The sequence below is a fragment of the Crocodylus siamensis genome, chromosome 4 (assembly GCF_052110815.1).
Source record: "Crocodylus siamensis isolate JL-2025a chromosome 4, ASM5211081v1, whole genome shotgun sequence".
NCBI classification, from domain to species: Eukaryota; Metazoa; Chordata; order Crocodylia; family Crocodylidae; genus Crocodylus; species Crocodylus siamensis.
In genome coordinates, this window is record NC_143398.1 from 191,154,151 (window position 1) to 191,179,374 (window position 25,224).

A 25,224-nucleotide genomic window follows, 5' to 3' on the forward strand; every position below is an offset into this window, starting at 1 on the left:
ATGTTGTTTCTTACAGTTTAAAGTCACTAAATAATTTTTTCTTCATTTTTGAAAATCACTTGACTAAACATCCAATAGAGTAAAAAGTGAAGTGCATTGTCGTCCACAGACCATTAGTAAAATGTCACCAACATCCTTAAAGATGACTTTCAGACAGCTTCAAGAAGGGGCTTCCATGAACCTGCAAGATGTTCTAACGATGGAATACAGACTGAGCCAGGCATGCATGGTAAGCAGGAAGTTAATCATCTTTACTCCTTCCAGATATGATAAACTGATCTCAGACTTTGGTATTTCATGTTAATAACAGCAATGAATATGGCTGACAATTAAATGTTAAGCATCTTCTTACTGGTGTGTCTGTTCAGGTTGGCATTTTTCTTTACCTTTTTATGCCAGTTTATGCAACTGGATGGAAACATGGTCACTAAAATAAGATGGAAGGTGGCCCTGTGGTGAGGGCATTCACCTAGGTCTGGCCTGGTTCAATTCACTGCTTTCTGTGACAGGTCAGTTTCTCTCTGCCTTGGGTCCTGTCTGTAAAATGAGGACAACCTCCCAAGAATGTTGTCACAATAAATATGTGAAAGGATGTTAAACTGATAGATGGGACTATGTGAGTACCTTAAAATTATGGTATACTGAGGTAAAGTGTAGAGGAAATAATTCTGGTTCAGCAGTATAGCAGTCATTGACTAACTGTCTGAATGAACCCTGACAGTAAGCCTCTTACTATGGTCACTTTTCATTACACCTACAGAAAATCTTATTTAGAATCAATGCTATCTTATAGAGTAGACAGTAGAAATTAATGGCATATCCCATTCAGACCTGCAAATATCACTATCACTCCTTTCCTGAAATGTGTGTTATCACTCTCTTAATTGTGTCCTTAGGAATTGGAATATTTTATAATAAATGGCCCTTCTTTCAAACGGACTTCAGAGGCTGGTGAAACAGAATTATTTAACTGTAATATGTGTTAAACATACAGTATTTTGCAAATCAGTTGAAGCAAAGGGTCTGCTCTAAGGAATTTACAAGCTAGGGACCAATCCTGTATACCAGGATTCTGCAAAATTCCTGTACAAAGGAAATATATGGATATATGCCATGGAGGGAGAACTTGCTGGACATAACTGTAATTCAGTCAACTAAATGCACAGGACACCAGTTCAAATGGCAAGAGATGTTGAGATATGCTAAGGAAGCTTAGAAAGATATTTGGGTGGGAGGAGAGCATTTTGTTGGTGGACCAGGAAGGTTGCTTCAGATATATAGTATGAAAGAAGGTGCACAACCCGGACTTGGGGAAGGAAGTAACAGGCACAGTTGCTAAGTATAGAGAGTTAATTGTAAATGAAGGAGAGGAAGGCAAGACAAAAAAAGAGGAAGTAGAGTTGCATAGAGTATTGAAACTTCATATAAAAGTATTGAGCCCAGTAAAGAGGGAGAAATAGAATGCATTATATTGTCTCCAATTTCTTTGCCTTTCAGAGAGGCCATGACTTCTATGAAGGTGTTCGAGCAGGTAAGAAAGAATTCATCAAGCTTATTCTATTACTATAACCATTCTAAATCCCAAATGCAATGACTCTTATGTCTCTCTAATGTATTTTGATGTTCTATACTAGTGGGGTGCATCCTTTTTGCCAGGCTTGCCACAAATTAGCCCCACACTGTTCCTGAGTGCTACTCCAATTCCCCTTTCTCTGTGTGATCACCTGCTCATGCTTTCTGCTTCCTGCCCTGTGTTCCCAACTTAATCGCCTGCTCTGCTTTCTGCTCCCTACCCTGTCTACCACTTTGCTGCCTGCCCTCTTTCTGATCTGCCATGCCACACACAGGCTTCGCATGTCACTTGTGGCAGCCATGCTGCAGGTTGCCCACTCTTGTTCTACATACATATGTTGACTTTGAGCACAGCACAGTGAAAGCTGTTTGTGCTCATTCAGCTGAAAGAGCAAGCTATATCCAATGTGGGCAGTATTGAGCAGTGAAAATGGGAAACTTCAAAATGATTTACAGAATCAACAGGTGAAGCTAGTAACAGATACATTAATTATTTCTCAATGAAAAATTAACACTGGAACTAGTTTTGGTAAAGTGTATAAATCTGCCAGAGAAGATCGTCTGGATACATAAACTGACTTATAATAAATTCTGCAGATGATTCCTCAGCCTGATGAAGGGTGTTTGTGCCCGAAAGCTTTCTAAGAAGAATTTTTCCAGCTATTTTAGTTTGTCTCATAAACGATACCAGATTTCCCCAAATAACTTTGTCTGCCTTAGGCCAACATGGCTACAACCTACACCCCTTATAATAAATTTAGCATTTATCACTATTGGGGTAGTTAGGAAAGGATACAGCAGAAAGTAGAAGGGCAATTCTTCTACTGCGATCTGCTGTAGAAGTCAGGCTGTCCTCACTTCTGCTATAGATGTGCTGTGTGACCTTGTCCACACTACTCAGTCTTCTTGTGTCTTGGTTTTCCCATTCAGAAATGGGAGTCCTGGTTATTAAAGTGTCAGTTTATATAGCACAGCATGAGACACAAATAGAGCCAGTCCTTTTCATAAGGAGTATACAGTACATGATATCAGGTAGTTAAGACTGACCAGTGGAGCAGGATAAAATGTTCAATACAATTTAAATGATTTATAAATATATAGAAATCCTGACGATGAAAAATGTTTTATGAGCACTAAGTATTAGTCATAGGCAAAGGCCTCTCAGTACAGGATATCAGGACCTGTATATGACTTTGTTGTGCTGTCTACCTGGCAGCTCATAAGGGGATAACATAAGGTCTGTGGGCTCCCACTTGGCCACTACTCCTGAAACTGCTCCTGCTGCTACTGCAGCCAGGAAATCTGCTTCCCCTAACACTTTTTCTCTTGCAGCTTCTGGGGGCAGGGCAGTGCTGTGGGAGGCAGCTGGATAGAGGTCTGAGTTGCCAGCACTGGGCTGAGGGGAGGGGAGCCAGGCTGCATGCATGACTGGGGGAAGAGGAGGCTATCCACCCTCCACACACGACTAGGCTGGGGCAGGCTGCTTGAACAAGAGGGGGGAATCTGGGAAAACTATACCCATGATGCATGGCCCATGCTGTGTGCAGTCTGTGGATCTGCAACATGTGGGGCATGCAGCCCCCACCACGCGGAAGTTGTACAGCCCTGGGCTAGAAAATAATATGGAAGCATTTATGCCTTAAAAAGATACTATTCTTTGGATGAGTTCTGAATCCATGTAAAAATTTGCCTAGGTGCAGAGACATTGCTGTGTAGAAAATGACAGTCTTGTTCAAAGCCTGAGGAAAGTGTTGAGCATCAAATGTGGTTCTCATTTGTAACGTACAAGGTCATTAAAGCTATCTGGGAACAAGGCAGAGGATAGAAACAAATTGCTTGTCAGGATAACCACACAAGCAGCTGAATGAAAAACAAGCATCAGGAGACAGCAGCTAGGCAGCTTTAATTTGCTGCTTGGTCCCTTTCGTGTATTATACCGTGATTACATGCAGATGCAAAGAACATGTAATGGTGATGGAACATAATTGTGCTATCGCCTTACTGTACTTTGTATAATTTGTTCTTGAATAACTTTTGGCTCTAGTCTGCTTTTTACTTACCGTGAGTAGTTCCTTAGTCTATGAATGGTCTTTCCCAAAACCAGAAGAGTGTTTGCCCATTGATGGGCTCATTTAATGTAACGATGGATGGTGTAGAAGCTGGCATTTAGAGAGAAACTCTTTGAAAAAAGTAATCCCCAAATTACCAGCGCCTTAATTCTGTAAAAGGTTGGGCATTTAAAGTACCTGATAACATCAGTAGAAGGTGAAGAAGCTACCCTAACTGAATAACATGTGGATGTAAAGATTTAACATGAATTCAGTTCTTGCCAATGGTCACCATAAGAGGGTATCATAGATACGAAAGTTTTGCTGTTTAGTAAACTTAGGAAATAGCTATGAGGTTTTATTTGACTTATAATAGCAACTGCCATAGGACTTGTAAAGCAATTAATGAATTTGAACCACTGCACAAACATCAACTTTGATGTAAGTTAAAAATGAAGTGTTAAAAATGACATGATAAAAATTCAAGGTCTGAGGTCAGCGTTCCATTTTTCTTTAACTAGGAAAGCAGGCAGGTATAAAATACTTACTTGCCACTTTTCTTCCCACCTTAAGAAATGTATGGTTCAAGCTATTGCAAGGCCTCAGACTCCACAGTGGGAAAGGCCACAGATCATATTTATCCAGGATACGAGATTCTTCCAAGATAACACTTACCATTTGGTTTTTAACACAACAGTGTCTATCAGCAAATTTGTAAGAAATCCATGTAAAATTCTCTTTTAAAATTTGCCTCCCCATTTCCTGAAATAAGTAATGGATAGGAAGGTGATCCTTCCCAAGTAACTGCGTGTGCTCTACAGGAATAGAACTGTGAGGAGGCTTAGCCCTCTAGCTGCTGCTACTCTGTTACTTACAATGAGGAAAGATCTTTCTTTTCTTCATTTTGCCTTTCAGAAACAAGGTGTGTATCTTATGCCAGGGCATGCTGTAAGCAAGAAATTATGGTAGGCCTTAAATGCTGTCACTCTTCACAGTTGAATGATTCAAGTTATATTATTATTTCAAGAGGAGACTGGATAGGCACCTGGCTGGGGTCTTATGACCCCCAGTGCTCCTTCCTGCCCATGGCAGGGGGTCGGGCTAGAGGATCTGTTTAGGTCCCTTCCGACTCATTGATTCTATGATTCTACTGAGGTGATAATCTTCTCTGAAAAGGAAATCAAGAGTAATTGATTTATGAGGTAGTACAGCCCATATTCCCTAAGGATTTCATTTAGGAACAAGAGGAAAATATTGCAGCATATGTTATGTATGAATTCAGCATTAGATTGTGCCACTCTTACTCATGTGGAACTGTGTGCAGTCTCCAGTATGAGTTAGAGTAATGGACTCTGCTCCTTAATCAATAGTGTTAAGCATTGCATGAAAAACTGCTAAGAAAACTATTTTGTTTACAGATTGTGCCCTTAGGCCTGCCTTCAGCTGCCTACTAGGCATAGAAGGTTGTGCAAAGTATTTAGGACACTTGGAATTTAGCAAACACACATTTTTCATGAAGCTTTATTCTGTTACCCTAAACCTTCTATACTTTTTTTTTTTAACTGGGTGCAAGAATCTGCCTGTCTCGTTCGGTATAACATTCAATTGTTTAGCACCAAGGGATTTGTATAGATTAGCATTTATAGTCCTGTTTTAACTCAAATTAACTGATGGCCAGGTAACTCAAGCTAATTAGCAGAATGACAGATATTTCTCCAGGCACTCTAGAGTGATTTCTTCCAAAGCCAAAGCTATGGTGTGTGGTGGGGCCGGTATGGGGTTTTCCTGCACTGAGCCATCCACCTCACTGCGTCCAACCATCGTCCAGGCTCAGAGTCCCTCCCTGGGGGTGCTTTGCATCTGGCTAACCTCCTTCCTGGAGCACAACCGCAATCCTGGATGTAACGATGCCACCACCCAGGATCTGGACTGATTTTGGCCCTGTGCCCCCTGGGAAACACAGGTCTAGCAGTCCTTGAAGGGTACTCAACCCACTGCATGAACTTGGGGTGCTTCCCTCAGTCTGAAGCACAAATGGTGGTCTCCCTTAGTCAGCCGAACCAAGGGAACCCCAAGGCATAATCCAGACCCTCCTCCAATAAGTCTCCCATGTTGTGTGTTCGAGGAGGACTTTATTGGTTTGGACTAGGGTACAGGGTGAAGCAATATCAAAGAACTACCTTAGAGCAAACAGTGGCATGGTAGCCTTTGATCACGCATCTGAGTTACTGCAAGCTATATATCTAGTTAGATCTCAAGTAGCTTACTCACAAGTATCATGCAGAGGCAGGTGGAGATTCCCTCTAGTGGCAAGCAATTCACTGAACATGTGTTTCAAGAGAGAGAGAGCAAGTTTCAGATGGTCCAGCTTTTCTGAGAGTTCTCATCATGGCTGCTGCCCTGCCTCCTGGGCAGTCCTTAACTTAGATAGCCCTTATGACCTCATTTACCTGATCCAATGAAGGCCAGCAGCTGTTGGCTACCAGCCAACCAATTTGAAATGCATCACTGGTTATCAGGTGGACTGGCAGGGTCTCTAGGCCCCTCCCAGTCATGATTACTTTGCCTAGAACAATAGGGAGTTTAAGCCCCTGCCCAGGTGTGTGAGGCCAGTCACATAGGCAGAGGGAGCAGGTTTTCTCCTCCCTCAGGAATGTATCCAGCTCAAGTTACAACTCAGGGTTACCTGAAGTCAATGGGGACAGGGGTGTCTGCCCTGGTAACCAAATTGTCAGAGTTGTCATCCACCTGATAGCAGAGTTTGGGGAGAGACAGAGATGGCATTCTGCCACATGGTGAAACAAACTTTTTTTGGAGTGTTTTTAAAGTGCATGAGTTAATGGCCTATCTATTAGCTTTGTTTAAAACAGGATCACAGATTCAGTCTAGATAATACAAAGGAAAAGAGCAGCAGGAACTCTGTCTTGCAGACCATACTACAGGCCTCCACCTCTCTCCCCTGGGGAAGAGGCTCTTCTCAGCCAGGCTGGCTGACCTGCTCCACCGTGCTTTAAACTAAGCCCGCTGGGGGATGGGGGGACTACTGCCCCTGCTGGCCCGCTGAACGGCCCTTGCAAAGCCAGCGGACCAAGGCACTTAAGGGGGCACTTAAGGGAGCTCACCCCTGCCCCAGCCCTGGCACAATCTGTGGGCAAGGCAAGAGCCCCCAAGGGCACACTTGCCTGCCTGTACACTAATGCCAAGAGCCTGGGCAACAAGCAGGACGAGCTCGTCCTCCTGCTCAGTGAAAAGAAATATGATGTCATTGGGATAACGGAGACCTGGTGGGACTCCACCCATGACTGGACCACGGGTATAGAGGGCTATACCCTGTACAGGAGGGATCGTGTTGACAAAAGGGGCGGGGGTGTAGCTCTCTATGTGAAGGAAAGCTACATGTCCCTGCAAGCTGATGTTGGCGACCGGCATGGACAGCTAGAGACCCTCTGGGCAAAAATTCGTGGGGAATTCGGCACAGGGGACACAACGGTGGGAGTCTACTACAGACCTCCCACTCAAAGTCCCGAGCTTGACCAGGAGTTCGCCCGGGAACTGACTGAGGCCGCTTGCTCCAGGACCTTGGTTGTCATGGGTGACTTCAATTACCCGGACATCTCATGGGAAGATCACTCAGCTAAATCTGAGCGGGCGCAAAGCTTTCTCTCATGCGTGGATGACCTCTACCTGACCCAAGAGGTCTATGGGCCAACGAGAGGCAAAGCGCTGCTTGACCTGGTACTGGCTACGGGGGATGACCTAATCGGCGACCTAGTGATCGATGGGAAGCTGGGTGACAGCGACCACGAGCTGATCACCTTCACCATCCGCCGTAAAGCTGGAAAGTCAGTCAGCAACACAGAAGTCCTTGACTTCAGAAAAGCCGACTTTGACAAGCTCAAGAGGCTAGTCGGTCAGGCCCTCAGGGACCATGACCCCAGGGAGATGGGAGTTCAAGAAGAGTGGTTGCTTCTCAAGGAAGCGATCCTCAATGCACAAGCTAAATCTATTCCAACACGGAGGAAAGGCAGCAAGAAGGCACAGCAGCCCCCCTGGCTCTCCAGAGACCTAGCGGACCTACTGTGGCTAAAAAGGAAAGCCTACAAAGGATGAAGGACGGGATTCACCTCCAAGGAGGATTACTCTGCGCTTGTCCGGTCCTGCAGGGAGCAAACCAGGAAAGCCAAGGCTGCAACTGAACTCCAACTAGCTTCAAGCATCAAGGACAACAAAAAGTCCTTTTTCAGGTGTGTGGGGAGCCAGAGGAAAAGCAAGGGCAATGTTGGACCCCTGCTAAACCAGATGGGGCAACTGACAACTGACGCCCAGGAAAAAGCCAACCTATTAAATAGGTACTTTGCGTCAGTCTTTCATCAGTCACACGGGATGCCCATGCCTGCTATGGGACAGGGAAATCTGGGTGAGGGGGATCCCCTACCCTCCATCAATGCTGACCTCGTGAAGGAACACCTTGAGAAGCTGGATACCTTCAAGTCAGCTGGCCCTGACAACCTGCACCCCAGGGTACTCAAGGAGCTGGCGAGCGTCATAGCCCAGCCCCTGGCACGGGTCTTTGAAAACTCCTGGCGCCTTGGTGTAGTGCCTGAAGACTGGAAGAAGGCCAATGTGGTGCCGATCTTCAAGAAAGGGAGGAGAGTGGATCCGGCTAACTACAGGCCCATTAGCCTGACTTCTATCCTGGGGAAGATCTTAGAAAAGTTTATTAAGGAGGCCATCCTTGAGGGACTGGCCCAGGCTAACATGCTAAGGGACAGCCAGCACGGGTTTGTTGCGGGTAGGTCTTGTTTGACCAATCTCATTTCATTCTATGACCAGGTGACCTATCAGAGATTGATGTCATATATCTTGACTTCAAAAAAGCTTTTGATCTGGTATCCCATGATCACCTCTTGGCCAAACTGGCCAGTTGTGGCCTTGGCTCCACCACGATCCGCTGACTGGGAAATTGGCTTTGTGGTCGGACCCAGAGGGTTGTGATTGATGGCAGTCAATCATCATGGTGCCCTGTAACCAGTGGGGTCCCTCAAGGCTCTGTCCTGGGACCCATACTGTTCAACATCTTCATTAATGATGTGGACATTGGAGTTAGGAGTGGACTGGCCAAGTTCGCCGATGACACCAAACTTTGGGGCAAAGCATCCATGCCAGACGATAGGCGGGTGATCCAGGCTGACCTGGACAAGCTCAGCAAATGGGCAGACGAGAACCTGATGGTGTTTAACACCGAAAAATGCAAGGTTCTCCACCTCGGGAGGAAAAACCTGCAGCATGCTTATAGGCTTGGCAGTGCTACGTTGGTTAGCACTACAGAAGAAAAAGACTTGGGGGTCATCATTGACCACAAGATGAACATGAGCCTCCAATGCGATGCTGCGGCTAGTAAAGCGACCAAAATGCTGGCGTGCATCCATAGATGCTTCTCGAGCAAATCCCGGGACGTCATTCTCCCCTTGTACTCGGCCTTGGTGAGGCCGCAGCTGGAGTACTGCGTCCAGTTTGGGGCTCCACAATTCAAAAAGGATGTGGAGAAGCTTGAGAGAGTCCAGAGGAGAGCCATGCGCATGATCAGAGGTCAGGAAAACAGATCTTACGATGACAGGCTGACAGCCACGGGACTCTTTAGCCTGGAAAAGCGCAGGCTCAGGGGTGATCTGATGGCCACCTATAAGTTTATCAGGGGTGACCACCAGGATCTGGGGGAACATCTGTTCACCAGAGCGCCCCAAGGGATGACGAGGTCGAACGGTCACAAACTCCTGCAAGACCGTTTCATAAGAATTTCTTTACTGTCCGAGCCCCCAAGGTCTGGAACAGTCTGCCATTGGAGGTGGTTCAAGCACCTACATTGAACACCTTCAAGAGTAAATTGGATGGTTATCTTGCTGGGATCCTATGACCCCAGCTGACTTCCTGCCCTTTGGGCAGGGGGCTGGACTCGATGATCTCCCGAGGTCCCTTCCAGCCCTAATGTCTATGAAATCTATGAAATCTTTTCATATTAGAGTTTTTTAGATGAGGACTTGCTTCAGCCCCAGGGAAGGGTTGCTGCAGTAATTTACCTCTTCCCCTCTAACTTTGCAACTCCCACCTACCCCTGATCTGTGGCATCACCACACAGCTCAACCTGCTTTTTAGCCCTGCCCCTCCCCTCCCTGTCTCTTGATTTGTTGTGTGTTCAAATTCCTAAGGAAGAAAGCCACCCAGTGCAGGTTCTTAGATAGTGGCACACCATTATTGGAGGTGAGCAGAGAAACATCACCAAGAGGAGATAACAGGTTACTCCTTCAGCTCCACCTAAATAGAAACGTGGCTGTCCTTGCTGGGCAGTTTATTTTAAACTTTGTGTGGGATGTAAGTGTAAATGGTGGTGGTGGTGCTCCTACCTGGAAGAATGGCTAAGTCTGTCAACTAAACTCTTGTGCTGAGCACATGCTGGTACCTCGTATGCAGGAAGAGGAGACTTGCATATCTCATTAAAGCTACCTTGAATTTTGGATACTCAGCAGACATATCTACATGGGATACTTTACTGTGCAGTAGATTAGTCATCATGTAACTGTGCACAGCAGTTACTGTGCAGTAAATTAGGCTAATACATAGTTTTCCGCTACCTGTAAATACTAGTACATTAACTGCACATTACCTACTGTACAGTAGTATGTGTAGATAGCTGATGGGGAGCAAATCGCTCCCAGTCAGCCCAGGCAGCAGGGGAGAGAGAAACTGTCCCCTTCCCAGGCAGCTGCCTCCCAGCCCTGTGCCCTGATCTGCCAGTCAGTTCTCCCCCGCCCCTTGGAGTTAAAGCCTGACCCTGGTGCCCCCTGCCAGCCTGGGATTGGCACCTGGGGGAGCTTAGAGCTCCCCTGGCTGCTCTGCTGGAGGCAGAGGAGAGCAGGAGTAGTTTTGCACTGAATTGTTCCCATCAGGATAAATTTGCTCCCAACGGGCTCACATATAGACACACTCCTCGGGAAAGTTTACTGTGCAGTAAGCTTACAGCATATTAATAACATGTATACATACACTCAGCATGTCTCACTGTTAGTTCATAAGTTGTGATGAAAGAAGTGTTGCTGGACAGTTGGATACATGAGTTTCAAGAATTTGTTCCTATGAATTGATATGTTACAAAAAAATAAAAAGATGTTCATGTTAAATAGACATTAAGTTAATAACGAGTAGTAAGTTAGCCTTAAGGTGGCTCAAAGACTCCAAGGCATGTATTTCATTCTTCCTCATATCAACAAATGCAGAGGCACAATGAAAATGTTGTCTTTGTTGAACAATTAATTGGTATTGTTCAGACTAAATATTTTAACTAAGCAGTGATTTAACATTTTAGCAACCCAGTTTCTGTGGTTATGCACAGTGTGGAGTCATTGCAGAAAGCAGCCTTAAATAAAAATTAAGAAAAATCAAACTTCTGAGGCCAGAAGTCTTTCAGAAATCTGGTGTATGAAACATAATAGCATGCTGCTAATCAGCAATCAACTGCAACAATGAACAAAGGAAGAAAAACTTAAATTTGGGTTGAACGAGGTCAGTTCTATTGTGTCAAAGTCCTCAGGGTTTGAAGCACAACTTAAAAGAAAAATTGCTAGACTTAAGAGTTGGAAAAACACTGATAGATGAAACATCTGTTGCTGCATTTAGCGTGTGTCTACATAAATGTTTTTCAACCTTTTTTAGATTCAAGGCACCCCTCCATAACTTTTGTTAATTTAACAGCACCCCATTTCAAACTATGGTGCTTATGGCATTGTAGAGAAGCCAGATAATGGGGGTGGGACAGCTGCCTGGCATCCCTGGAATCCTGCCTGAGCCTGAGCTTGACCTCCTCACACTTTCTTATCTCCACATACCTCATGGCACCATTCAAAACATCTCCCAGCACCCCAGGGTGCCCTGGCAGTCTGGCTGAGAATCACGGGTCTGCACTGATATTTAAGGTTGACCCAGAAAGTTGTCCTCCACCAGCCTGAACCTCTCCCTACCTATATCTTAACGTGCTGCTCACACCAAAACTATCCACATTGTGCTGCTTATCCCGTGAGAGAGCCCTTGCAGGATCTGTCTGCAGGTTAGTAAGTTTCACTTTCTGTGCTTGGATGTGGGATGCAGAAGGGCTTGAAGTCAGGAACTGTAAGTTGTAGGATTGCTTCTGGTAGACTCTGTGCTTGTAGCCTGCAGGACCCAGGTGATTTCCAGACACATGGCAGAGTGGATGTAGGAGACTGGCTTGACCACAGACACTAGAGTTAAGCAGAACTTGCCAAATAGGGCTGAACTGCTGCTTGATGTCAGACTTTATGGGTTTTCACTGTAGATGGTTGTTGGGTATGGGCATAAGAGCAATCTTAAGGTTGCTCCTGTCAGTGTAGATACAGCCATGGCTGCCTTAGTCCAATGGCAAAGGAAACTGGAATTCTGAAACCCTAAAAAACCCTGGTGAATTCTAATATAGTAGGAGGCATTGATAACATCCTGTTGAAATTTCAGTCTTGCCCAGTGTTGGTACTTAGCCTGTGACATTCCTCTCTAGTTTCACGTAATGATGCTCATCCTGTCTCTTGAAAACAAGAAGATGAACAATTGCCGTAGCAGGATAGCTATGGTCTCTGCAAGATGAGAGATGGAGAAAGAGATGCTGAGGCCAGATTAGACTGACTGCCAGTTTAACATTGGCTATAAATCTAAATAAGAATAAATTGCTGAAGAGAAGTTGTAAAGGGCAGAACATTTACTGTGCTACATGCACAGCAGAGAGTTTTGATGCTTAATAGAACATTACAGAGACTGGTGGCATATTTTGAGAGCTGGAAATGGAACATTTTCGATTTGAACAGCAGAATGCCTTTTTCTACTTCAGCCTTCCCAAAAAGGTCAACTATTGGATGACAGGCCCATTAGTAGCAAGGGTAGGGGAGGAGGTAATTAGACTAGTCAGGGAAAGAGCGGGTCAGATATTAAATAAATTGCATAGTTTTGAATCAGCAAAGCTGGATGAAATTCTTCTTAAAGGACCCAAGGAATTGACTGCACCAATGGCAGGGCCAGTGGCTATTATCTTTGAGAACTCCTGGAGGTCAAGTAAAACCCAAAGTGACAGGAAAAAGGCAAATGTTGTGCCTACCTTTAAGACAGAACATGGAAAGTACAAGAAATTACAGACTAGTCAGTCCACCCTCGATGTCTAGAAAGATACTGAGCCAGGAATCTGCTTCCTGGCACCTAGAGCAAGGGGTCAGCAACGTACAGCCCATGGCCTGTGGAGGTGCAGGGCTTTGCCTGTGCCTGTGCTGGGGCTGAGCAGAGGAGCTGCTCAGGGGCCAGGGAGCTGGAAGCTGTGTTTGTGCCACTTCTCTCCATCTAGTACCTTTTAATGTTTTCATAACTGACTCGGAGGTTGGCTTTGCGTGCTTGTTTAGTAGATTTGCAGATGACATCAAGCTGGGTGGGGTAGCAAATGTCCTGAAGGATAGTATCAAGACTGAAAGTGAACTTTGTCAATTGAAATAATGATGTGAAATTAATTGGATGAAATTCAGTAAGGACACGTGCAAAGTACTCTGCTTGCAACAGAATAATCAAATGCAGAAATGCAAACTGGGAAATGACTGGCTGGGCCACAGTACCCCAGGAACTGTCTGAAATTTGCAAATTAAGATTTGGATATTAGAATTGTCTAATGATTGAGGATAACTAAGCACTGGAACAGATTACCAAGAGAAGGTGTAGAAGCTCTGTCATTGGAAATGTTTAAATTGAGGTTAGACAGGGATGTTTCTGTCTTGAGCAGGGGATTGGATGAGATGACCTCTGGAGGTCCCTTCCAGCTCTGCGTATCTGTGACTCGGTGAAAAATTTAAATTCCTTAAGTATCTGAGTAACTATTTAGTCATTCGCCAGATTTTACAGGGATCCTTTTTTACAATGGATATCCTGTATAGATTTCTATACCTCTATCCCATTGCCAAATGATTGTGTGCATTGAGCTAGAGCAGTAGATCTAACAGAAACTACTGGCTTAAAGTTTGTCTGGATCATTACACACCCTGCTTCATAGTTTGCAAGCACACTTGGGATTTCTTGAGTGTTTGTGTATCTCCGGTCTTTTGTAATTCTGAAGTGTGAATTAGTTAACGGTACATTTCAGAGGACAGTCACACTCAGGGGAGTGGTGGGGAGCATTGTGGGGAAGGGGGAGTTAAATCTTGCCGAAAATAAATATGCTAGAGAGTGGATTGATATGCACTGAATATTGCAACAGTAGAATGTTAATGCCATCTGAAGTAATTTTGATAAAGTTCACTGATAGCTTCATGTTATATTTCATCTTCATAGTGCTGATTGACAAAGACCAAGCCCCAAAGTGGAAGCCAGCTACCTTAGAAGAAGTAACAGATGAATTTTTGGACAGTTGCTTTAAGTCACTGGGAAGCAACGATCTGAAGTTATAATGGAGCTGGACAGACCTCTGGAAGTTTTATTCATCTGATTTAATATTAGGATATAAAAAGGAATAGTGGTGCAAAGATTTTGGAGGAGGAGGTAAGGTATCATCCTTGTCTTCAATCTGCTTTTAGATGCATATTTAAATTTTTGCACTCTGTAGCTTTCATTTCTGTCTACACTACCATAGTGAAAACTGAATCATGACTGCTTTGTACAAAGAATTAAAGTACTTCAAGAAAGTCTTTTGCCTACTGCTGCTAAATAAGAAAGAACCTTTCATTTTTTTGGATGCAGGTCTTAGTCTTTTGGGGAGCTGCCAGGAGCCTGAGTGACTGGTTCTGTGCCTTAGATTTTCCCTATAAAATGAAGATGGTTAACTTTTGTAAAGTCCTCTAAGAGCTCCAAATGCAAGTGTTCTACACACATTCAGTGCCTGGTGTTTGGGATTTTTTGGTAATATCAAAGAAAAAATGGTTTTAATACGTTACTGAGTTGAGAGGAAGGTGGTGTTATGCTACTGATTATGTCACTACAGGTTGGGATATGCATGTTGTGTATATGTGAATTTGCTCTTATGCAGCAAACCTTTTTATACCAAAAATTCATTATATGCAAGGTAAATTCACTCTTATGCGATCTGTGTGGTGGAAGCCCAGTTAGATGCTTTGTGCAGTGCATTGTGGGAATGATGCACACCAAAATATAGTCTTCTGTGTGGATCTGTGCTCATCATTTGAATGTTGTCTGCCATATGTAGTTCTGTAGTTGCCATCCCCATTATGGTAACATTCACCACCACTCTGTTGTGGTTGTGCGTACTGTCGTTGCTGAGTACCAGAATTGTCTTGTAAAAGAAATGGGCCTGGAGGTCAGTACAGTTGAGGTCTTGGACCACATCCCTATTTGTTACATTTGTAAAATGGGTTCCCTTTATGCAAATTTAAGTTATGCACCATTTTCCAGGAACATGTGGTACAGTAGGGGTGTGTGAAATGGGCTGTATTCAATTTGGATTCGTCCCAAATTGGGGACAGTGATTCGATTTGTTGATTTGGATCACTGTCCCCAATTTGATTTGGCCGAATCTGAGTCTGAAAATTCAGTGCTGATTCGGGGAATCAGTGATTCAGCCACAGACACAGCTTGAAATGTTTTTTGTACATACCTCAAGGCACCAGGCGCAGCTTGTGAATGCTGCAACGCTAGGGCAGATGGAGTGTCCCATAGGAGTGCGGGGGGGGGGGGGCCTCCTGCATGCTCAGTGGTGAACCTGGAAGTGGACTGGAAGTACTTCTGGTCCACTTCTGGGTCTGCCATTGAGTGCGCTGGGGGACTCTCCCCCCCCCGGCACATCCCTGGCTCAGCAGTTGGCCATGGGGGGACCCCAGGTGCCCCCCCAGACCCAGGAGGCACCAATTGCCGAGCTGGAAGGGTATGTGGTGTCTCCCTGTGTGCTCCACAGCAGACCTGGAAGTGGACCAGAAGTGCTTCTGGTCCACTTCTGGGTCTGCTACTGAGCATGCTGGGGACCCCACAGCACTCCTGTGGGATGCTCCACCCACCCCAGCATTTCAGCCTTCACGAGCTGCCTGGTACCTTGAGGTATGTAGAAAAAACATTTAAAGCTGTATCTATCTCTGAATCGTTGAATCTCTCCGAATTGATTCAAAGTGTTCTGATTCTATTCAGAGAGATTAAAGGGTCTCCTGATTCGATTTGGATTCGGAGATTCAGCCGCTGAATCCGGCCGAATCTCTGCCGAATTGAATCAGTGACCAAAGCTTTGCACAGCCTTAATGTACAACCTAACACGAGGGAAACCTGTATTTGATTTTTCTTGTAGTCTGGAGTGGCAATGAGTTTTACAAATTAAATTGCCAGACCCCATCAAGTATTTTATGTGGCTGTGCCAGTTTTTAGTTGTTATTTTTAGCAAACTGTAGGTTATTTACGTAATTCTGTAAACCTGTATTTGAAAGTATTGTCTTTACTTCCTGATTTAGTGAACTCCCCATTTTTTGGTGCCAGTGGAATAGTGTCTTTCTGATGAGAACGGAGGTGTAAATTCACTGCTGATGTCAGAGGGTGAAGCTTTGTTGGCTTCAATGATGTAGGGATGAGGTTGGCCCCAAGATTATAGCCGATGGTTGGAGTTTAGGTGACCACAGTGGACAGATATCACATGGATGAATTCAGGTTTCATTTTTATAGGTATGGACAGCCCCCATACAGTGTAACCATGGCATTCTGCTACAACTGGCTGAGGGCAGGATTTGTGGAAACTAAAAGGAAACATACTGCGTGTACTGTGAGTTTGGAACAGGGCAAGCAGAGGGACTGAAGAATTCAGATACCTGAAATTTCTGGGGCGGGGGTAAGGGAGCAGTATATGGTATTTGAAGCCCAGAAATCTCTTCCAGCACTTACGAAAGAAGTTCCAGCTGCAAAATAGGTCTGTTCATATTCTACATCCAAACTCTGCTGAATTCCCTGCTTGAACTCTTGGTCCCTCTACTACTTGGCCCTGTTCCTTGGGCTGGGTGCAGAGGAGATGATTTGGGGCTATACTGCAAGTACAACACTAGTAATGGTAGGAAGAACCAATTATTTACATGAGCTTGTTAGCTGGCCCCCGTGGCCAGTGGACTTGCAGTCAGTAGTGTAACTTTTAAGTTAAATATATAACTGGAAAGAAGCTAAGCTTGGTGATTGAAAACTCCCAAGGAAAATGTTAAAATATTGCTGCTGTCCAGCTGGTCTTGCAGTGAACAAGTACATTTATTTACAGAAGCTAAACTGGGGCACTTTTCTGAACCCTAGATTTAAGACTGACTAGAAAACTGCAGTCAATATTGTGAAAAGTTGGTGCTGAGTTACCTTTTGCCACCTGGAGCTCAGATCTGAAGAAGAAATGATTGCATTCAAAAGCTTGCTTAAGACTATCCAAATCATGCAGTTGGTCCAGTAAAATAATATCACCCACAAAAATCCTTGCCTTTTCCCCCCTGATAACATGGACAGGGGAGCAGGAAGAGAGAACAGAACCTGCATTTTAAACCAGCTGCTGAACCATGTCTTCAAACATGTCTGAAAAGCTGCTGCTGCACCTGAGGCTGGGGAGGGTAATAATGCCCTGGAGTTCCACCGTGCAACGAGATCCCCTTGATACCATCCCAACTTTATTATGTAAAATTATCATCTCTGCTATTCCATATGTCACACATGGTCACTAGTCTATGTACTGCATGTTCAACATGAAGACTGAATGCTTTTTACAGTTAGTTTGAAAAGCTAAATTTCAGTGGCTCTTTCCAGTTGTTTCTATGGCAACAGACAATGAGGTCACATGTGTAGGATTTTGAGTTCTCTGCAGACTAGTGAAGAGTAGGATATGAGCTGAAAGGGTGAAAGGTTTTGCTCAAATAGAAACATGTTCAGTAATTGGCACTGCCAAAAGGAAAAAAAAAAGAATAGAAAGACAGCATGGAAAGACGGAAGTGTTTGTAACGCTCTTGAAGGTGGGGTGCCGCAGTGACTAGAATGCAGTATATCATTCGGAGTGTTCCTTCTGCCCTAGGATTTATAGGTACTGGTAATAAAGTAGACACTGGTTGAACCACAATATCTTTATTTAAATAAAGTACCGGAGAGCAAGCCTGAGAAACAATGGAAACTCAGCTCCTCTTTTCAGAGACCTGGAATCTTTGGTAAAATTTTAATCCGGCTGCTGTTTAATGTGACCACATATATTTTAGATACTAATAACAAGTAGCCTCAGCAGTATTGACACACTAATGAGTCATTTGTGACAAAAGGACTTAAGCTTCTAAAACAAATGTCTGTTTGAAAAATTTACTCCTTTAAATTTAGCACTATTTAAAATAGCATAACCTGGGAAGCATCCATGGAACTTGTTTTCTTTTTTTTTCCAGCAAAAGTTTTGCTCCCTGTACTCCTGGGTGCTTAGTAACCCAAGTCAAGAACATGAGTTCCTTGGGTCAGGGATCGTGGCTTCTCTGTTTGTCAAGTGCCTAGCATGCTAATGTAATTGCAAGGGTTTATATGGAAATTAAGTATATGTACTGTGTATTTTAATTGAATAAAAGCCTTACAGCAATTAATTGCAACTTAATTTTATTCAGTTAAAAAGAAAGTTTTTTTTTCCACAAAAATATTGTAAAAATATACTGTAATGTGCTACAGTTGGGGACTAAGTCCTGTATGGCTGCTGAAGTGTCACTTTTACAAAGCTGTGCTGTAGTTAACATTCTTGAACCATCATTAGGGATCAGGCAAGGCAGATAACATCCTTTTAAACTATATTTAGTGAGGTGTCACCTACTGTTTTATGGGAGAGGTAATGGAGAAAGTATAAAGCTGGAAATGCATTTTTAGAAAGAATGTGCTGAATCCTTTTACTAATGTCAGATGAAAAGCAAAACAAGTTCAATTCTTGAACCAATGAAGCAGCTGTATTTTTAAAGTGTAGTATTGTTTTTATTACAGTCAATAGACAACTATTTCAGTTGAGATGTAATTTTATTTTGGTAGACTTTTGTCTTCATCCTTCCCAGAAATACTTCAGAATTCAGAATCGTGTAGTATTGTCTGTTTTAAGGGTAGAGGCATTATTTGGGAAGAATTGTCCTGTTGTCTGGCTCTTATACTCCTTACTGCTGTCTTTGTTGCTCCTGAAACTGTGTGTTTCCCCATCTGCTGTGTGCTTGCCTAAAGTGTTAACATCCGAGGAAGTGTCACTTCTGTCAGACAGCTGGCCTAGCAGTCTACAGTGTATTAAAGCTGCTGTAAACTGGCAGCCAGTAGTGGGAGCAGACAAGGTTTGAACACCTGAGCTAAGAGATTTCAGTCTGGAAAGGACTTTGTAATACAAGATGATTTTAGTAGGGTCTACACTGTAGGTGGCATCCATGAGGCTCACTGCTCTATGCCATAGCTCATTGTCATGTACCGTTTACTTGCAGCTATGTAACTTTCTCTTTTTGTTTCTTGCATATTTAATGTTGTTCTTGGTGAGTAGTGTGGGTGCTGTGACTCAGCCACAAGTTAGTTTCATCTGCCTAATGTATAACACGTCTGCTGCTAAAATGCATCCTTACTAGAAAGAGGGAGATGGAGAGTGTGCTTTCAGACAAGTATCTGCCACCTTAGCTCAAGTAAGTGCTGGGCACCATGGCCTAGATCCACTACAGGAGTTAGACATCAAAACACTGAACATCGCAGCACCTGGTCTTTTAGGTGCCTAGCTAGGTAATGGAATCTGCATCCCCAGTTAATCACTGTGGTTCCCTGTACAGTGCACACACAAATGTATGCATCTAAGAATGAGATCCACTGACTCCACAGAATATGATAGGGGGCCCAAACTCCAGCCCTTTCAGGGACTTAGGCCTTGTCTACATGGTAAACTTAATGTCTGAATGTGGGACTCTCAAATGCACTATTTTGTGTGGGCTACTCCCTAAGCCTGAAACAGCGTAGCTATATCCATGTGGTGCTGTGACAGGTCAAGTAGTCCTGTTACTCAGCAGTGCTAATGAGCCTGTCCAAAAGAGCTTCACTGCTTCCCTTGTAGAACAGCTTGGAGCAGAACAGCAGGCTGAGGATGCAGCTGCCAGGCACAGTAAGCTGCCTGTGCAGCATGGTCTTTGGCACTTACAGAGAAGTGCCTTTTTCCATTCAGGCTTTGCAGCTCTGAACTCTTCGGGAGGTAAGGATCTAAGGTCTCTCTCACAAAATGGAGCCTGTAGGTTTAGAGCATTCCCCCAAGATGCAGGAGAGCATTTGCTTCTCCCTCTATTTGGGAGGGTGGCAAAATCAAAGCAATACATTTTTCTCAGTGGGGGCTGTTCAGTCACAAGAAGACCCGAGGATTTTATGCTGTAATCACTGTGCAGTCCTTTCCATCACCTTGCTCTTTACAGTATTTGGCCTTGGAGTAAACCTGACGTGTCTGTTTTCATAGATCAGCTCATTGACCAAGAAGCCCTGTAAAACAGCTGAGCAGTCAAATGCCTGAAGCTCCCTTTGTAGGTTAGAGAATGACTTCTAAGAAGAAACATGAAAAGAATCCCCTTCTCCCACTCTGCTCATTGCTGTAGGGATTACTAGAAGCAGACATGAAATGTTCGGTATATACTGATCTATAAATGAAGGCAATATTACCACCTGGAGTGTTTTTGTAACAAGTTGGGCAGCCATTCAAGCAGGAAATGGAAAGAATGTGCGTTTAACACAGCTTGGAACCAGGTTGTGTATACACATCATCTGTAGTCTAAACTGACATTAACACCTATCTATTTTGCTGTGAAAAGTGGGGATTAACTTAATTTAAAGTCTGTAATTTACACTCACAAACTTGATGTTGTTGTTCCCAAAATGTATTTGAATTGTAATCTGAAAGTGCCCATTCAGTCAGCTGCCGTGTTCCTTAAACCGTACTGCTGGTAATTCCAGGTTGTGGTAAAGTAGGTTTTTAAAATGTTGCTTCTGCCCTTCAAAATGCAGGCCCCTGTATATCTGATGAGCAGTGACCATGCAGTGCAGTTGTTATACATTTTTTAAAATAATTACTTCTTTAAAATATAGTTTAGTGCTGAACTAGATGAGGGGGGAAAATCTCTTAACTTTACCCTTCAGCCTTTAGCTCAGTCATGCTTTTTTTGCATATTAACTCTGTCACTGCATCACAGTATGAAGTGGCCATACACAGTTTTTCTGACAATGACAGCACCTCTTGCTAGCAGGAGAAAGGCTTTAGTGCACACCATTTGGAACAGTCTTTTACTAATGTCATGCTAGAATGACATTTCACTGTAATACAGCATAGTATTATGAGATGAAAGGTCCAGAACATGTATTGTTTATAGTCCACCCACACTTTGGTCCACAGATAGTGATCATTTGTAAGCAATTGCCATGATCATGAATAAGGCAGTTGAATTCATAAACTTAGTGAACGGCCTTCACTCACTTTGCAGAAGTCAAGGCATTTCAAATGGTAAATGATAATTAGGTTATCAGCATCTTTAATATGTTTCTTGTTGACGTGCTGAGAAGGGCAGACTTCATGGCAGTATAATACACACAGTTTTCTTGCTATTTTGCATTGTTATGTAACACCTTGCCTTGGTTCAGTTGTTATTTTTCACACGTTTAGTCAGGCCATAAGGATCAAGGTCATTCATAATTTACCTACATAATAGTTCTAAAACCCCAGAGCTTAATTAGATTTACTTTTATAAAGCAATTTTGTCCTCACTTAAGACCCAGCAGATGCAAGGACTACCTAATTATAAAAGTAGTTTTTATGCAGCACAAGACCAATTTGTACCTTATCCATAAAGAGCTTTGGTGCTGCAGCAAGGACATGATAATGCAGGTGCTGGGCAGCTGGGTTTTTTGTGTATCCCCTTTCCTGACATTAAATTAGAATCAGGCTCTGCACATACCAAGCAGCCAGAACAGTCACCAGATGGCCAATTGCAACTGACATTTGATTTAACATATTCTACTGCGGTCCAGTTGTTCTTGATCTCTTAACAATATAAGGGGCATTCTATGCACCCTGCCCTTCCAGAAACATTCATACAGTTGTAGTTTTTCTTAAATTATATCTGCTTTTACCGGAAATTTATTTGTGAATTGTTTCGCAGGACATCAAGGAAATGGGAAGCCTTGCAATTCAGGGCACATCACTTTCAATGAATGGGATGTCACTGTATTTGCTTTCAGTCACTGCCCATTGTCTCACTGCCTGATCAAGAATCTCATGAGATAACCTGTGTGCATAGTCTAGCACTGCAGCACTTGATGAGCCTCTCTCATCAAGTTTTACTGTAATCAGTGATGATTTCTCCCCAGTGACTCCTTCATCACCTTCCCTGCTCTTCTCATCCACAAAAGGGTTTGGGCCTGGAAAGGCATCCTTGGATTTGATGCATCCCATGGTACATCTAAAAGTGCAGCTGTAAAAGTTAGTTTAGTAGCACATTCTGAAAAATGGAAATGGTTTCTCGTGTTGATGCAGTGCTGCTGTTTGTAAGCAGGTCTAGCAACTTCAAAAGAAAAAACTGTCCCTGTAGTACTTCTTCGCAGCTGGAGAAATCTGTCAAAATAATGTTTTATATCATTTCAGTTCAAGAAGTTGTCATTCCTAACATTGACTAATAGACCCTAACTGGAAGTTTAATTCCCTATAGCAGCCTGCAAGTGCAATTTTGCTCACGCCAAGCATGACTTTTATGGTGTTCATTAGTATCCATTTATTAGTTACTAGAAAAAGTTTCTGATGTAAGTAAGCAGGCCTTAGAGTCCAAAGGCAAGCATGCAGTATAAAGTATTAGACTTCTGCAAACCAAATATTTTAAAGACGTTAAATACATAGCCCTGTTGGTTATAGATGCAGCTTTCCAGTCATGAGCTGATCAAGGTGTGTCTTCCCAATTCTGCAAAAAAATACAAGTTAACTACAGTGATTTGACTGTTAATAAGAAGAGGTAATAACCTAGTTTCACTGCTGCAATTCGTAGCCTCTTGAGCAAAAACTGACAAGAGTTTTGTCAGTAGCTCTTTGCACTTACAGTATAGAACAGGGAGATGGGTTCCAAGTTTATTTGATGCCACTTTATACCAGCATTTCCTGAGAGACAGGGAGGACTGATCATGTTCCACAGCAAAAAGCAGTAACAGGCTAAAGCTGATGCATAGTCTCCCCAAGCATGGCTCATGGAGACTGTACTAAGAAATCTCAGCATCTTTTCCAACAGCTAAAGAAAGTTGTATGTCTTGGTAGGGCATTGTTTCTGAGGTGACCACCTCAGGTGTTGAAAGCATAAAGTATCAGACAATAGGTACCATGAACGCTAGTGTGTACAGCACTTGAATTACTGGGTTGTGAAGCTGCTTTTCAGCCACTCTCTGTAGGCAGAGTTGAGTCTCATGTACGTGCCTAATTTCTGTTGGCATAATCTTACTCACTTGTCAGAACTAATAGTTGCCAGCCAAGATAGAGTGTCCAGCATAAAAACCAGCTGTTCCCTGCAGCTTTACCCAATGACCTCACGTTAGGTTCAGCCAAAGTTAAACATTTTTCTGTAACCACTCTCTATAAATGCAAGCAGTCGTGGCAGGGGCTTATAAAGCTTGGTTGCATTCTATACACCAAAGAAAATATGGCTCCTGATTCAGCAACTTAAACATTGGGATTCTGGCAGAGCATTACAGCCAGAATCCCATTTGTCAGAGCTTTGCATGAGCAGACATTCACTCACGAGGATCGTAGTAGGATGCTTTTTGAAGGAAATAACAAGAAAGGAATCACCAACCTTCTTAAGTGTCACCAGACCAGGTCACCTCTTCCCTTCATTTTTGTTTTGTTTTTTTAAATAAACAGCCTGTTTCATAAGACATTTTATTAACATTTGAGAGGTTTTTTGTTTCTCCATAAACGCATGCTATTGGCAGCATACTTTAAAAATGACAAGGCACTAGTCACCATGTTGATAGCATGATGTAAGCTACAGACATCTGTAATTCTACCCAGCAGAAAAGCCTGTGATTTACAAGAGAGATGTTTCTCTCTTTATCAGAGCTTGGTATTAAGAGTAAGACAATCTCTTAATTGCATCAGAAAACATACAGATCCAAGGAGGTCTATACAGCTGAGATTTATAGATGTTTCCTCCTCTACAGGCACTGAATAAACGCTTATAAGTCTGCATATAATATCCAAAGAGGATTCACATGTAATATAATGTGTTGGTTGTTATATATTTTGGCTTGAGTTCACCCACTTAGTCATTTAGTTTAGAGCTTAAAATGCGTAGTCTGTGGCGTGTATGCCTGCATTTGGACTCTTTGAGGCCTGCTTGCATCCAAAACTTTTTCTGGTAACTAATAAATGGATACTAATGAACACCATACAATCATGCTTGATGTGGGCAAAATATTTTGCACTTACACTTGGTTGGCTGGTGGTTAGGTATCATATACTGTATAATGTGTTGGCTGTTGGTTTCCAAAAGCCATTCAGACACAGAGAAAATAGCAAATTGTTTTGTAAAGAATCATTTATAGCCATCAGCCATTAACAAAAAAACCCCAGTACATAATTTTGACCTATCATTATAAGTAACAACTTCTGCAACATAATGCTGGAAGAGAGACAACCCACTCCGGCAGTATGTAACAATCGAATAGCAATGCTCCAAAAAACTAGTAGTAGGTGTCTAAATCTCAACAGATAGCAATCAATATCTAAATTAAGCTCTATATATGGACCATCATACTGAACAGCTTCTCCACAGATACAGCCTCATCCATCATTTTCCTTTTAGTAGTAATTTATGGTTTAATATGACACACATATTGAGATTTGCTCAGAGCAGTGATTTTAAAGGAAAAACATGAGTGGGTGGTAGGTGGGAGATTCAGTGGGATTCTCACAGGAATAGTCTGATCACTAGAATGAAAAGACCTGCAGTATTTTTTTTTGGCCCGATCTGGCACTTATTTAAAATTGCCCATGCAGGCAAGGGATGTTAAAGAACTAATACACTCCAGGCCTTTGGTCTCTTGTTCTTAGACACAACTTCTGTTGATACAAACCAAAACTGAGTATTGCTTTTAGTTTTAGAAGCACCAGGCTCTTAGATGTAACTGGGGCTCCCTATCCATGCACATACTATTATTCGTAGATGTTAAGAGCCAAGACTTTTCTGGGTGTTCTTGGTGCTTCGAGTATTGTGCCTTGTAATTGTGGAGAGGGTTTCAAGTGACAAGAGCAATAGCTGCATGGGTACTTTTGCCCGATTTAGATTTTTCTTCCCTCCTCTGCACTTGTCGCTCCCTTAACATCCAGCCATTTCTCCTATACAGTATTTGTCTTGTTGGGAGCTAAGAAACTTTTTTTGTGGCGTACTACAGCCATTATATACTCTTCCAGAGAGAAAGAAATGAACATTGCCCTTTTCTGCCTTCCAGGTAAATGAGGTGGAGTGGTACGTTAGCCAGCAGCTCCTCTATTCCCATCTCTAAGCATCCAAGTATGGGAACATCTTGGTACCTCAGATTTTCAAGTAGGATCTTTTGACACTTCGTACTCACTGAGGCA

General features: G+C 43.2%; 2 protein-coding genes across 3 annotated transcripts in view; one reads left to right on the plus strand and one right to left on the minus strand.

Annotated features, from left to right (window-relative positions):
- Positions 1–14,333, plus strand: part of HIBCH (3-hydroxyisobutyryl-CoA hydrolase) — a 97,864-nt gene extending 83,531 nt beyond the window's left edge. Inside the window, exons 12-14 of the mRNA XM_090045238.1 lie at positions 110–229; positions 1,498–1,531; positions 13,983–14,333. Coding sequence (XP_089901364.1) covers positions 110–229; positions 1,498–1,531; positions 13,983–14,098 — 270 coding nt within the window. The 3' untranslated portion in view covers positions 14,099–14,333. The remainder of the gene's footprint in view (positions 1–109; positions 230–1,497; positions 1,532–13,982) is intronic.
- A 3,877-nt stretch (positions 14,334–18,210) lies between these two features.
- The window catches only part of AKAP19 (A-kinase anchoring protein 19), a 69,562-nt gene continuing 62,548 nt past the window's right edge, over positions 18,211–25,224 (minus strand). For both annotated transcript variants that reach the window (XM_090045241.1, XM_090045240.1), the window contains exon 3: positions 18,211–22,218. In XM_090045241.1, coding sequence (XP_089901367.1) covers positions 21,796–22,059 — 264 coding nt within the window. In that variant the 5' untranslated portion in view covers positions 22,060–22,218 and the 3' untranslated portion in view covers positions 18,211–21,795. The remainder of the gene's footprint in view (positions 22,219–25,224) is intronic.